The sequence below is a fragment of the Branchiostoma floridae genome, chromosome 3, assembly GCF_000003815.2.
Source record: "Branchiostoma floridae strain S238N-H82 chromosome 3, Bfl_VNyyK, whole genome shotgun sequence".
NCBI classification, from domain to species: Eukaryota; Metazoa; Chordata; class Leptocardii; order Amphioxiformes; family Branchiostomatidae; genus Branchiostoma; species Branchiostoma floridae.
Window position 1 is genome coordinate 15,266,469 of NC_049981.1, and position 13,821 is coordinate 15,280,289.

General features: G+C 42.9%; 1 protein-coding gene across 1 annotated transcript; it reads left to right on the forward strand.

The window, feature by feature from the left end:
• Positions 1-4,165: 4,165 nt before the first annotated feature.
• Positions 4,166-12,436, forward strand: LOC118411952 (collagen alpha-1(XXV) chain-like). Its single transcript, XM_035814481.1, has 6 exons — positions 4,166-4,338; positions 7,099-7,207; positions 7,531-7,692; positions 8,621-8,800; positions 10,493-10,687; positions 11,276-12,436. Exons 1-6 carry the CDS (start codon positions 4,285-4,287, stop codon positions 11,467-11,469), a joined length of 894 nt encoding a protein of 297 aa, XP_035670374.1. The 5' UTR covers positions 4,166-4,284; the 3' UTR covers positions 11,470-12,436.
• Positions 12,437-13,821: the final 1,385 nt, after the last annotated feature.

Consider the following 13,821-nt stretch of genomic DNA (forward strand, 5'->3'; position numbering starts at 1 on the left):
GCTAGTCGGCTGTAGTCGGCTGGCGTTCGGCTGAGTCGGATGGCGTTCGGCTGGCGTTCGGCTGAGTCGGCTGGTGTTCGGCTGCTCCATCCGAATGTTTTGAAATGTTCAAAACATTCGGCTCTGAACGGCAACTCTGGAATGTGTCGGTTGGTGGTCGGCTGGTGTTCGGCACGGTCGGCTAGTGTTCGGTTGGTGTTCGGGAGTAAGTCAGCAATCAAATTAAATCTTAACCACGAAATAAACATTGCTGATTTACTCCCAGCTTGTTTCCAACTTACCAATGATTTACCCCAAGACCTTAGACAAATCCCTGCTAACTCATTCCCAAGCAAAAAGACTATTGCCAGAACGTAGACGAATCACTCCCGAACTTCACACGACCGACATCCAGCCAAAAACAAAAAGACCCATAAATGACGCACTGGAGCTATATGTGATCTAAATTTGATCTCTTGGTGATGTTTACAAATAGAACAAAGGACATTCTTGATTAAAAACGAAAATGAGCACTCTTTTGAAAATCGCTGATTATGTCTATTTCAAGTCGAAATAGGGTCGGCAATCGGTTGGGGATCAGTCGGGAGTGATTCGGCAGTCTGCAGCTAGAGGTCGGCATGGTTGGTAATAGGTTAGTTAGCATTTGGGACACAGTCGGGAGTAAGTCATTTACTGGTCGGGAGGTGTTCGGGACATGTTCTGCGCTAAAAAATAGGCGTGGCCTAAACTGGTCAGACTACTCCCGAACTGCTGCCGACTTGGGTCGGCTAAGGGTCGGCTAGTGTTCGGGAACCAAAGTCGGCTATGTGTAACCAAGGCATGACATAAAAATCATGGATTGGACAAACTGAAACATGTACGCCAACAACAGATACAGCATGTCTCCAAAAGTACACAGGGTGGATATTTGCGCGCGAGTTCTGAATCCATGTAGTACGGAAAATGAAAAATCGCACCGTCTCGTGTGATTAGAGCCAATAACCAGATTTTAAAGGTGATGCCCCGGCCACATTGTTGCTTATCCAAGCATAAATAAAAGGCGGGGTGACAGACAATCCTGTACATGTAATTGCAGGGGCACGTATGGAGGTGACCAGTTGTCTATCGAAATTGAAATTCATATTTACGTTTAAGGAGGTTTCATACTTTTAAGCACTGCACAAATCCTATCTTTAAACAATCTCTAAAGCATGCTTAACGGTTTTTCATGTTTGATTTACATATGCTTTACGAATGTTTTTCATGTAACACGTTACTTAAAGACAGGATTGAACGATTCAAGGGTCCTCATAACGGTTATAGTGACAGTTATACTTCTATGACAATTTGCATCCATCTCCTGACAATGGTTCGTTCTAAACATCTTCTCACGCCTGCACCCGGCGTAGTCTGAGTTGCGTACAGTTCATGATGATTTAAAGGCATGGACGAATGGTGATTGGATATTGTATTTGGGACATGTTTACTTGCGTATAATGGGAATAAGGTATACACTATACTATCAACTCATAAAAAAGGACGGAACAAGATTATCATTTGTATGAATTGTAATTTTTTTGTGGGGAAGAGATTTGTATCTGGTATTGCTTTGTCTTTTGTCGTAAAAAGTGTCTAGCCATTCAGAACGTTGTCGTCTTTTTTATCTTGAAAATAAAATTTTGCAACAAACTATACGCTAGTCAATGTTGATTACGGATTTGGAGATGAAACACAGATGTTTACAGATAAAACACAGCTGACATTATGTGAGAAAACTTGAATCCATCTACTCGTTATAGATATCTCAACATGTTGTCTGTATTGCATACAGTTAATGTAGCAGAGACATGTTTTAGTGGTGTATGATAGATGCGCTATACTATCAACTCGTATGAAAGGACTTAACAAGTTTATTATGCATATATATGCTGACATTTTGTGAGGAATAGATTTGTAATTGTTATTGTTTTGTCATGTGTTCTTGTTGTTGGAGTTGTTTTTGTTGTTAGAGTTACAGTGTCCAGCCTGCATTATGCGGCCCAGGGTGTTGGATGTTCCACCTATTGACTCTCAGACTGGGGTATGTGTTCAGCCGCGGCATCTAGCGGTTTCAACAGGCATCAGATCATCACATGATGACAATCAAATAACAAAGCTTTTAATGAATAGAAGTACAGACACATTTCATACCTTGATACCTTTAAGGTTAAACGTCCTCACAACCGATGTTAGGTACTGAATACCTTTGACAGAAACTTTCTCAAGTCACCAGACGTGTCATCAAATGTCACCAGGTACGTTAGGAATTGTATTGTTGTTTCCCCTTTTGTTAAGATTTAAATGCGTGTCAAATGCAAATTTAGTAGGGGCGCGCGCGACCCGTATTCGCGAAATACTTGGCTTCAAATAGAACCACATTGAGCTATCGGCTATCAATAAAATATCAATGCGCTTCGAGTTCCACCTGTCTGACCTCTACTCTCTGACTTGCCTCTGCAAAGGTAAAAAAAAACGCCACCTAGTGCTATGAATTCCAACTCCAACATTTGTCTCTAAGCCTAATGCCGATCATTGGTCATCTATTGACGTGAGGGAAGGCATGAGCTTGGAATGTCCCCAATTTGGCCAAGCACACCCATGGTCCTCCATAAAATCACAGATCATCACATGTACACACAGGTTTGGCATCTGAAGATTGGCATCTGAAGCTCTCCCATTCACGGGACTGAAGGCGATATGGGGTGCCCTTCCAAGTGCACCACCAGCCAAGACCACAGGTGGAATATTTCTTCGTGTTCAGTTGCCAAGACGTTAACGACATAAGGGGCATCTGGCATTATCCAGGCTTCGTGGGAATTCCAGCAACTACCTTGTTAAGGGCACATAGCAACGGGTCACACTGGCTTAGCAGCGATAGTGCAGGAATAATACGGTATTGTGAAGCTGGCCCCACATACATCAAGCCTCAATACAACCAGCTGGCTTGGATAAGAGCTTGGCGTGCTCATGAAAGTCTAATCTGGGCTTCATTATTAAAAGTCAATATAAACCTGTCGGGGTTCACATAAATCTCCAAGTAGATGTGGGGTCCAGCTCAGTATTTCGTACCCTTGCGCATTTCTTGAAATTCACCACACGTTGAACGACTGGCACAAAAGGTAACTTAAATGTTTTAAGGTTTCAGTCGGGGACCGCACTGCGAGGTTTGAACCATTCACTCCGGGATGAGCCCCTACTCTTTACGATGATTGTGGTGGGTTCTTTAACGTGCTCGAGGTGTGGCTACCCTTCGGCTTCATGCCTCATCCCGTCACGCCCTTACTGAAGCTTGGTACTCATTTTCACCTGAGTCGAGTGATGAAATAGTTGTAAAGTACACAACTCTGAGATTCGAACCGAGAACTTTCAGATTATAATCATACGTTGGCAACCCTAATTATAACCACCGGGCCACATGTCTATGCCACAGTGTGGCTTTGAGCTTTCTATTTAGATACGCCAAGAAAGCGTAAGGAATATGGAAAGAAAAACGTTGACCAAAATGTCTAAGAGTCCATTACAGCCTCACGCATGAAACTTTGAGCAGGGCATGAGTGGGGCTTAGGTCCACACATTGTATGAATAAACCTTGAGCATATAGCACTCGTCGAAATCACTCGTCATTGTATTGAAAACATGCAAAGGTAACAATCACAGTGATTTTGGGGATACAGTATTAGAATGAAATCATCTTAATGGCAGTGCAACTTTTTCGTCCTTTCTCAGCACAACAGAGGATGCACAACTACAAAGACGTAATAAAATGTTGCCCAGACGTACGAAATACGCTGGGACTGAGCCAGATCCTAGCATCTGCTTGGAGATTATGACCTCACAGCAACAGAATGAATAGAGTCGGTCGAGCCGGTCAAACAACTATCGTCCATAATCAGATAATACAAAGGTGTCATCAGCACGCATATGGATAATTCACTAGAAATCCTAGAGCTAAAAGAGCAACCCATCTTGTCTTTGATAAAACCTTACAAATCTTATTACTTGGTCGGTTTGGGAAATGAAACTACCACACCTTCAGCATACTTCATGATGAAGAATAAGTTAGTAGTAACTTAACAACGGCGTTGGGGGCACAAACCGTACCCCCTCCCCCTGGGTGAACATTGACAGGTTCACCTTCTTTTTGGCTCCACAAGCCGCTGCCCCACCGCCCACATCTTAGCACGCACTGCTGGCACTGCCCAGCACTGAGGGGACGCCACCCACCATACTGAGACGTTCTCTGCCTTTGCCGACCAACAAGACAACATGGCCTTTCAAACTATCTACTACCTCACGACTCTATCTCTTCTCGTCTCCACGGTAAGCATTTGAACTCATCCCTGAGGTGAAACATTGTATGACATATTATGTAGCATATGCATGACAAAAAGTTTCGTGTAGTGAAGAGTGGTCGTTTTTCTTCGCAGAATAGGCGAAACTGAAAACATCTCGTATGCTTGTAGCATTGTCAGGATTCTGTTAAAGGCGTTTTACGTACTCTCCAAGGAAAAGTTAGGCTCCGGCTTGTTTCGGGCGTCTTTTAGACGTCGTTTTATTGGGCTTTCTAATGTCCAAAACAACCCGGACCAGACGCGAAACCATTTTTTTGTGATGACGTCAGTGTCACTTTTTTTCACGGAGACAAAATATTCAGCATACTATGGTGTTATATATGATTGCTTGGAATACATATGTTGAGGGCATAGGCAAAGATCCGCACACAATAAAACCACAAGCACTCTGAAACAACCAGATCTCGATGCAACACACGTCTGTCGAAAGCATCAAGTGGATTTTAAATGTCTGCCGATGTCAGGGCCGTGCTATCGCGTAAAGAATCAAATTCAAAGCTGTTTAGTGGAAACTATATCCCTCATGTATCGGCGTGGGGCAATCCCTGGGTACTCGGGCCGTCAGTGAGAGGTTTGGGCTGTTTCAGGAAGGTACGAAAGGGGATTGGTCAGCCATTCCAAACCCCCTACAGTATGTTCGTTTCAAATCGTATCAGATTATCATATTTACAACAATACATAATCCATGTGGTATATAAAGTGTGGATCAAAACAAACAATGAAATATAAGGTTTACTTAGAGAGAAAAAAATGGCATGTATTTTACTTTAACGGGATTCGATTAGAAACGGGATAGATATATCTAAGTCTTAAACAAGTATGACCTTCAGTACTTCTGTTTGTGTTAGAATCAAGATGCTGCCAAAAATTCCAGCTTTATCTTCCAGTCCAAATTCCGCCCCACCCTGCCCCTAGAATTGAATTTGTTCTGAAATATTTGGCCCCTCAGTTGATTCGGGCGACTAGTTTTGTCGTAATTATAAATGCTAATGCTGAATCTAGACACTCGACTTCCAAACCGCCCCAGGCAGTACGGTAACACAATATGACAACCGGAAAAACACAGAGACAGTCCGGAAATACGTCATGAAATCATACGATCGGCGAACAAGCGTGCAAAAAGATTGGATGTATCTCCGAAGTTAAGGCAGAAAATGGTGATGTTTAGTGATTCAAAGTGCGACTTCTCTGCCTTGGGCGAGGGACTGTCAGAGAAGTTTGTCAGTCAAAAATGTCCACCCCAACATCTGCTTAGAGATAAGATTAGAGCAGAGACGTTCTGACAGTTTTATGCCCTTTCAGTAAATATCTTGAACACTGATAGTGTACTCAATTTACATGTCTAAAATGGTATGACAGGAGTAAAATGGTCAGATTAAAAATTGTGTCGAGGGCAAGTAAGATTGTGTTCTGGAGGACATCACATTGAAGTACATGTCCTTGAGTGACCTTGACGCCTTAGTCCATGATCTTGACATCGGCGGTCGAAAGTGCGGCATGTTGACGCCATGTGGTCTGTACCGCAGGCAATGTACACGTACCTTATCTAGCCCTGTCAGCTGGTTCAGGTTAAGGAGCTGGACAAGATAGTCTTCTGGCTTGGAACGAGACACGCTTGTGTCAAAGCTAATGCCAGTAAAGTCCTTGGCAGTGGACAAACAGTGCACTTGGAGCAAGGGGGAGGGGGCGCTAATCTCCAAGATGTTGGCGGTAGAAACTCGTTTTGTTTTCTGAATGGCTGGACTTCTCTGCGGGAGGACGGACGGATGGATGGACGGACTGACGGATGAACTGACGGACGGACGGATGAAATGATGGATGGATACGTGGATATGTAGATGTATTGGCTTTTCTGATAGCCATTAATTTACGTAATTAAACTGTCAAGGAGAATCAATCTACCTTAAGGTTCGGAGTGTTTTTTACGATTCGGGGCCGATTTGACTGTCTCTGAAGAAAAGCACTAGCGCTTCTCAAAGCATCGTTTTTCGGACAATTCAATGTTTCCGATAGTAAAGGGTGTCTTGACGCTGACCGACAGACTCATTTGACATTTTTTGTAGAAATGTTATTTTTGGTAAAAACCATAAAAAATGTAAGCTTTTCATTAAAAATTGCTAATTTGGGGCCATTTTTTACAGGCCGCTACACGGTAAAAAGGAGTTTTCCTGGGATAATGACTAATATGGCAATGAAGGTCAAGACTTCTTCTGTTTACTGAGTAAAAAGGAAGAAAAGTTTTCCGCGAGCTCCGATGGCGCTAAAACACCCAAAACACACATAGAACGCACGATCTGGGTAATCAGGCGACGAAACGCTTTACACCTATCGCGCGCACTAATAGGAAGTGTTTGCCGCACGATCAAATCTCCGACACCATAAAACGCTATGAACAACAAGTATTTTGAGAAGTATAAAAGAGTATACATTGCTAAAGCGGTAGCCGGAAAATCTAGAGCCAAAACTATAGAGACAACCTCTGATTTGCGTCTTATTCTTAGGGACTATTTAGATCTGGTCACTTGAAATTCCGAACCGGAACCATAACACAAAATACAACCATTTTTTCAGGTGGGCACAAGGCAACATGCCAATTCGAATCTAGATGGTTACGTCCAGGTTTAACCATCCAAAATGGCTGACAACACTTACGTCATAATCACGTGAGTGTAAACAGCGTGCTGGACGAATCAGATACAGGCACTGAAAATTTGCATTTTTTCCTCAGTGTGCAGCACAAGATGAAGATGAAGATAAGGATGCTAAGATTAAAGACCTTCAAGGACAACTTGACCTGCTGAAGGCCAGAGTGGAGATGGTGGAAGAGATCATTCGGGGTACTTCATCCTTACACTTTTGTATCATGCCATTTTTGGCTTTGCAACATTCGGAAATTGATACAAACTTTACTACTTCATATATGGTGTTTGCTCCAGCTGTGTATATGCTGTTCTTAGCTTGCAATACCAGATTCCTTTTTCCGCGCTCGAAGTGCCCTGCGCATACAGTATTGAGTATTGACGGAATAAGTTAAAGGGTTCCGCTTAGTTTTTAGCACTACCATGGCTGACAAGTAAGTACGGTTAAATTTCTACACCCCCACTTTAGATGTTAATTCTCGCGAGGTCAGCTTTTTCAAACGCTTTTCTTGTTTCACCAGATGCGGGCCTCCACATGCCTGATCCTAACCAACTTGCTGCAACAGTAGCTCCCAAGGCCAACAAGACAGGACCCTGCGAGTGTCAGCCTGGAGAGCCCGGTCCCATGGGACATCAGGGCTGGCCCGGGATACGGGGACAGCCTGGTATAATGGGACCCAGAGGTATGCAGAGATGCTAAAAGTCAATTTGTCTGATGTTTAAATAGCACAAGCTATTCTTACTTAGGTGGCAATATAGGTATGCCTGATGATAAAGTAGAAGGTGATGATGGATGTGCCTGTTGACAAATCAGTACGCAATCTGTAACCATCAACGCTTAGTGTCCGTGGACCTCTATTCGTGTTTTTTTTTTTTTCGAAGGCCTCTTTCAAATAGAGACTACAAAAACATCAACATTGTCTTGTCGAGCTGATTTCCAAAGCCAAATCCACCCCCTGGCTACCTATATCCTGCCAAACCACGAAGATTCAAATCAGCCTCCTCCATAGTCGAACCTGGGAGCTCGAGGTTAAACCCTCCTTGGCCAAACTCAATGTACGGCGAAAGATTTACGCTGTAATCTCTAGCGGCAAGCTGGTTCTTAAAAGTGCTCTTAATGGGGCCAAAAGATAAGGAAAACCGTCAGACGATGCCAGCAGACGTGGCCACACCGTAGTGAAGATTCTTGTTGGTATGTTACTATCGGATCGACAACTGTCGTATCTAGAGGCTAGGCCCAAGGCTAAATTTACAATTCCAGATTCACGTAAAATGTACGTGGAACTTAAAACCACTTTGGCACGCAGTGGTTTCGCTGCCGAGTACCGGTAGATTTCAATAATTTTTAACGCCGCCTGGCGGTAAAGAACAACACAACAACAAAGGGGCTTTAGTAATATCGGTGATGATATGGGCTATGATTGTATGAGACTAGAAAGTAACAAAAAATGACCTTTCACGGAAAAATTCCGTGCTGGCATTCTATTGTTATTCCCTCTTTATCCATGAAATTCATATTTTCCGTGTACAACAATCGATATTCTGTATTCCACAAGTCGCTAGTTTTAGAGCCTTCGAGATTAATGTTGATAAATAATGCCTTTCTTCCAGGTCAGAAAGGAGAATCTGGTTCCCCGGGAAGGATAATTCTGACCGGAGAACCGGGGGTGAAGATCCCGGACGTGGTGCCCGGCCCGCCCGGCCCTCCTGGTCCCCCCGGTCCGCCGGGTCCTGCCGGTGTGCAGGGTCTCCCTGGGGTCACGGGCATGAAGGGAGAGGCAGGACTTCCAGGTTTGTGATAGCCTGGTAACCATTTTCTTTAAAGGAAGTATTCTAACGATCTCCAGTTCTACCGAGCATAGGCTTTTTCTGGCATCCCATCTTTAAATCGGCCCTTTTATACTTTAGGCCATGTTGATTTGATTATATGGATGACATCCTCCGGGAACTCCAAAACTGATGCGAGCGAGCGAATAAAAAAAAAAGTTTGGCCAAAAAAAAAGTTGCCTTCAGTATGAAATCAAAGTGGCCAGGAAGGTTGAACATAGGACTAAACACACATAGTATGGTATACCAATAGTTAGGTGTAGGGACCAGTACATCATACGGGTGCAAAACATTTTTTCTTCTTGGACCAATCCGAAAAAAACAGACCTGAAAAAAAAACCCGGAGGAACAGGTTTCGCCAATTACAAAATGGACACACTATGTCGGCAGCCATTTGGGGTCTAACCGGGGGGCCAAGAAGACAACAAGAGCGAAGTCAAGTAGAGTTTATAGTCAATTGCACCAAGTTTCTACAGTCAAAGGTACAGAGACAGTTAGCCTTTATTTGTTACATGGAGATGGGATTTTAAAATGCAGTGGGAGTCCAATAATCCACCAAACAGATTCCTTTGTAGCAAAATTGACGAATTACCATTGTTTTGAGTATTGCCAGTTCTCAAGTTTCCACAGACAATCAGGTCCATGTTCATGTCCGGACCTGGAAATGATCCTCTGGACCTGAATTTTCTGTACTTGTACCTCCCCCAACCAACAATAGATTTTTTTTTCTTTCTGTCCTTTCACATTTCATTCTTTGACTTTAGATTCATTTTGGCATTCTATGGCATTAGTTATCTGTTTTCTGATACTTTTTTTTCAATCTACGGAATATTTGTGCTCATTTTACAGCTGCTTTGCACAATTTATTGTGTGGTCGAAAACTTTTTTTTTTTTTGGAAATGGCCGAAAATTGGTGCGAGCGCGGATGTCATCCATATAATCAAATCAACGTGGCCTTACTATTACTTACGTTCCGTCTTCGGGAGCGAAGCAATTGAAACCCACACCGTAAAATTCACCAATGCGCACCGCGAATATAAAACCACCGCAAAAGTTTCTGCATTTACAGTACCTTGGCGGGTTTCAACACTCCCCGGCCGATGGAATCGTTATCGGGGTAGCTATAGGTTTGTGGCTGAGTCGAATGTGCTAGAAGTTATAATGAGTGGGCCTGTATGCCATAGTCCATAGGCTATACTATAGGCAAGCTATATGATATTCCCGTAGTTCTAACTGTTCAGCACATAGGAAAGTCTTGAAAATTCCGCCAATGACTGAACAAGTGTATATTCGTATCCCATACGAGGCTATATAGCAGATGTCATACGTTATACTTTGCACGAATGTTGTACAATGAATTTATGCATAAGATATAAAATTTATATAAATCCTCTATCACGTCAACGTCCTAATTGGAGAATCAGCCACGCCCACCATCCTTCCTGAAGGCACCGCGGATGACTGCAGCTTACTGAAAGAGTTGAAAATTCCATCAAAGACTGAACATGTAGTCACATCCATGCTATATCGATCTATATAGTCTAACTAGAGTAGACTTAGTATCCTTGAATCGTTGTCTGGTGATATTGTATATGCATTCACTTGTCATGCAATACAGTTATGCATATATGATCCATCCCACCCACGTGCTAACAGGAGAGTCAGCTACCATCCTTCGTGACGGAACCGCCGATGCCTGCAGCCTGTGCCCAACCGGACCGAAAGGCGACCGCGGCCCGAGGGGAGAGATCGGTTACCCCGGGTTACCGGGGCTCCAGGGCCGCTCAGGCATCCCTGGCTTCCCGGGAGTTCCGGGAATGAAGGGTCTCCCTGGAGATACTGGTACTGCAGGTAGGACTTTCCAGCATTCCTTTCCATCTTCGTTATTCTACAGATATACAGAAATTCTCCAATGTCTTATGTAGTTAGCAACAAATGATCACAGTGGGACCGTTTAACAGACCATTTGTTTAATCACGCATCTACACAAGGTCTCTGTGCAAATTCTGTTCAGTTTCTAGGTAGAAACCAAAAAAAAAAGGATTCCAGATGAGCAATAAAAAACTTTATACCAGCAGTTCCAAATATTGTGACTGTAATACGAAAAAATCTTATGTCAGTTAATCAGTGAGTGTCATACATCGCCATCGAGTCTTTTATATGCGATTATGTGAAAGGTCCTTATAAAACTCGATCCAGACGGAGATAGCAAACACTGTGAATAGTTCCTCCTCTAGCCTCGGTGCCATCATACGTAGTTACTACTGGCTCTCCATTTTTTTTTTGCTTTATCACGTTATTAGCAAGACAAGACTACGTGGAAAGCAAGCGAAAGGAGTGAGCCAGCTGTAACTGCGAGGATAGAACCCAGCCTAGCCCCTATTCCCCATTGATAACTATCTGACTCGAAGAGAAGTAACATCTGAGTTTTATTTCCAGGAACCTGCGACGCTTCCGCTTGTGCAGAGGGGGCCAAGAAAGACCGCGGGAAGAGCAGAAACCGCGGCGAGCGCAGGAAGGGCAGGAGGGGAAAGGGGCGCAGGCGCAAGAGCGACAAGGAGAAAGCCGAGAACAGTGGAAGTTTCAGTCCCCCGCCCTCTCCTGTCCCTACCCCTACTCCCCCTCCCTCTTAAATGGTATCACCTAGGTCCTGAGCAACTGGGTGGTAGAGAAGGGGATCTTTCCAAGATTTAGCGAAATGTGTTAACCACAATCTACGACATGCAATTCAAAAACGATTGAACTCTCAAGATTACAAATTTACCCCGATTATCTTGTCTTCGAATTCCTTAAGACAACTACGGACCTACATTCTTAGAACAAGCCAGATAACGCTCTTGCTTACGATATAAAGATTAGAAACTCTTTGTTTTGTATAATAGATAGAATGTAAGGAAGGGTTATGACAAAATACGTCCAAAGAATGCGACTACACGGTTTCATTTGTCACTCATTTATGTTCATATGGCTCGCCCCTCGACAATTTTATAATAAGAAATCAGAATATCTTTGATTTCTCGTAAAGGCCACGTTGCGCATGCGTCACGGACCCCCTGAGTTTCCTTCACACCTCTACTTCATTACTTTTATGTTTATCATAAACCCATAAATCGCACTTGGAGACAGTCGTAATTCATTTATAGACATTTTTTTCATCATCGATCATATCATCTAGTCATAGATGAATATTCCATCTGTTTAGCGGTGCTTCACTAAATCAGGCAACCGAAAGCATTCCTTTTTCATTCAGGTACTGTATAATATTCAACGTGTAATCTATCTAGAGCTGTAAGTGTTAAAATTTGTTTAATATAGTACCTTTTCGAAGGATCATTATGTTTATTACATAACTGTATTTTTTCTTAATCTAATGGTACCTGAAAAACAGGTCACAATCTAGACTTGAGATATATTAGTCTGGTTAAACAATAAACTAGGTACTAGTGGCTCGTGCACCGAATACAAATTGTATGTGATATTACGTTACATGACACTGTGAAGAAAGATGTATGTGACGAAATAGAGTTGCTATGCTATGGAGTAAGACGTGTGTACACTTCGTATTAAGGACACTTCAATAAACAATGCTAGTGGTGTTAATGGCAAGTGTGCCTAGATGTTTAATGTTGCAAACTTACATATTATATGTGGGATATATCATAACATATCATAAGCTGCATATAATGTTATATAAAAGAAAAGGGAAGATCCCAAAGCCAACTGTCAAGTTGGACACAGTATTGAAGCAATCCCTGTCTTGGTCAACCGCCTTAAGCTTGTACCTCCCTAGTCTCTACCAGACTCCCGCCTGGCCGAACAGAAATAGGGGCTCTTTGGCCAGGCTAGGAATGAAAGTGTTGCCCGGCCGGTGCTGAGATCCTCTGGCCGACCGACTCCCCTGGCGTACTATTGACTCTATTTGTCCAATTTCTACTCTAAAAAGAAAAGTTAGACCACCGATCCGCGGAGCCTGGTGGAGGCTAGTACCTCCCCAACTGAAGTCCGGTAGCCATCAAAATACACCTCACCATCATTGTCATTGACTGCCTCTGTCAGTAAACTGGTATCAATCAACAGATCAAAGCTTACCATCTCCATCTCCTTCGGGAACAACTGGATTACTGGCTTATCAGGCGCCATATTGGAACAGAGGGTGCAGGGAATATATAATGTGCCTAGTTAGCGGAAGCACGTATGTATATGCTATGGGAGGGGCGTTACGTAATCTTCATATTTGCTACTTCCGTGAATGTTTCACATTGCACTCCTTTAGTTCAACAAATCCACATACTAGTATTCATTAATTACAAACAATGGCCAATAGCGTGTGAAAACTGGTTTCAGGGGCTAATTGCACGGATCGCACTTTAATGTCATAATTTTCGAGTCGAGTAAACGTTTGTGAGCTCATGTGAACGACCGAACAATTACATGTAACATTAGCTCCAAGAATATGTATGTCACTTGAGTAATGGCTTTAATTTCTCAGTTGACCACGAAACTTAAGGGCACACTGACTTCATTTTATGGACATCGGACAACCAAAACGAATGCGAGCGGGCAAACAAAAACAAAAAAGCGGTGAAAAGAAAAGATCAGATTTTTCCAATCTGACTGATCTCAAAGCAATACATTTTTTTAAAACATAGAACATGACAACAAATCATGACTTAATGAAACTTTAGCCGTAAAATATTTGACATATTTGCTCTTATTTGCGGTTAACGTTGTTGTTTGTACGGTTTTGCGATTTACGGTGTTGTCGCAAATCTTTCATTCTTTTGCTGTAGTTCTCTTATGACATGGCAGGGCTTCCTTTGTGGAAAACTTGCGAAAATCTAGTTACTAATACATGTGGCCTTCCTTTTAAGAGGGTCTGCATGCCTTTTTCCGTTAAGCGTTACGAGCCATTTTAATTCACCGTTAATCGTTACCGACCCTCTCTAATTTAACGTTAACCGTTATCGGTATATTCTTCGTGAAGC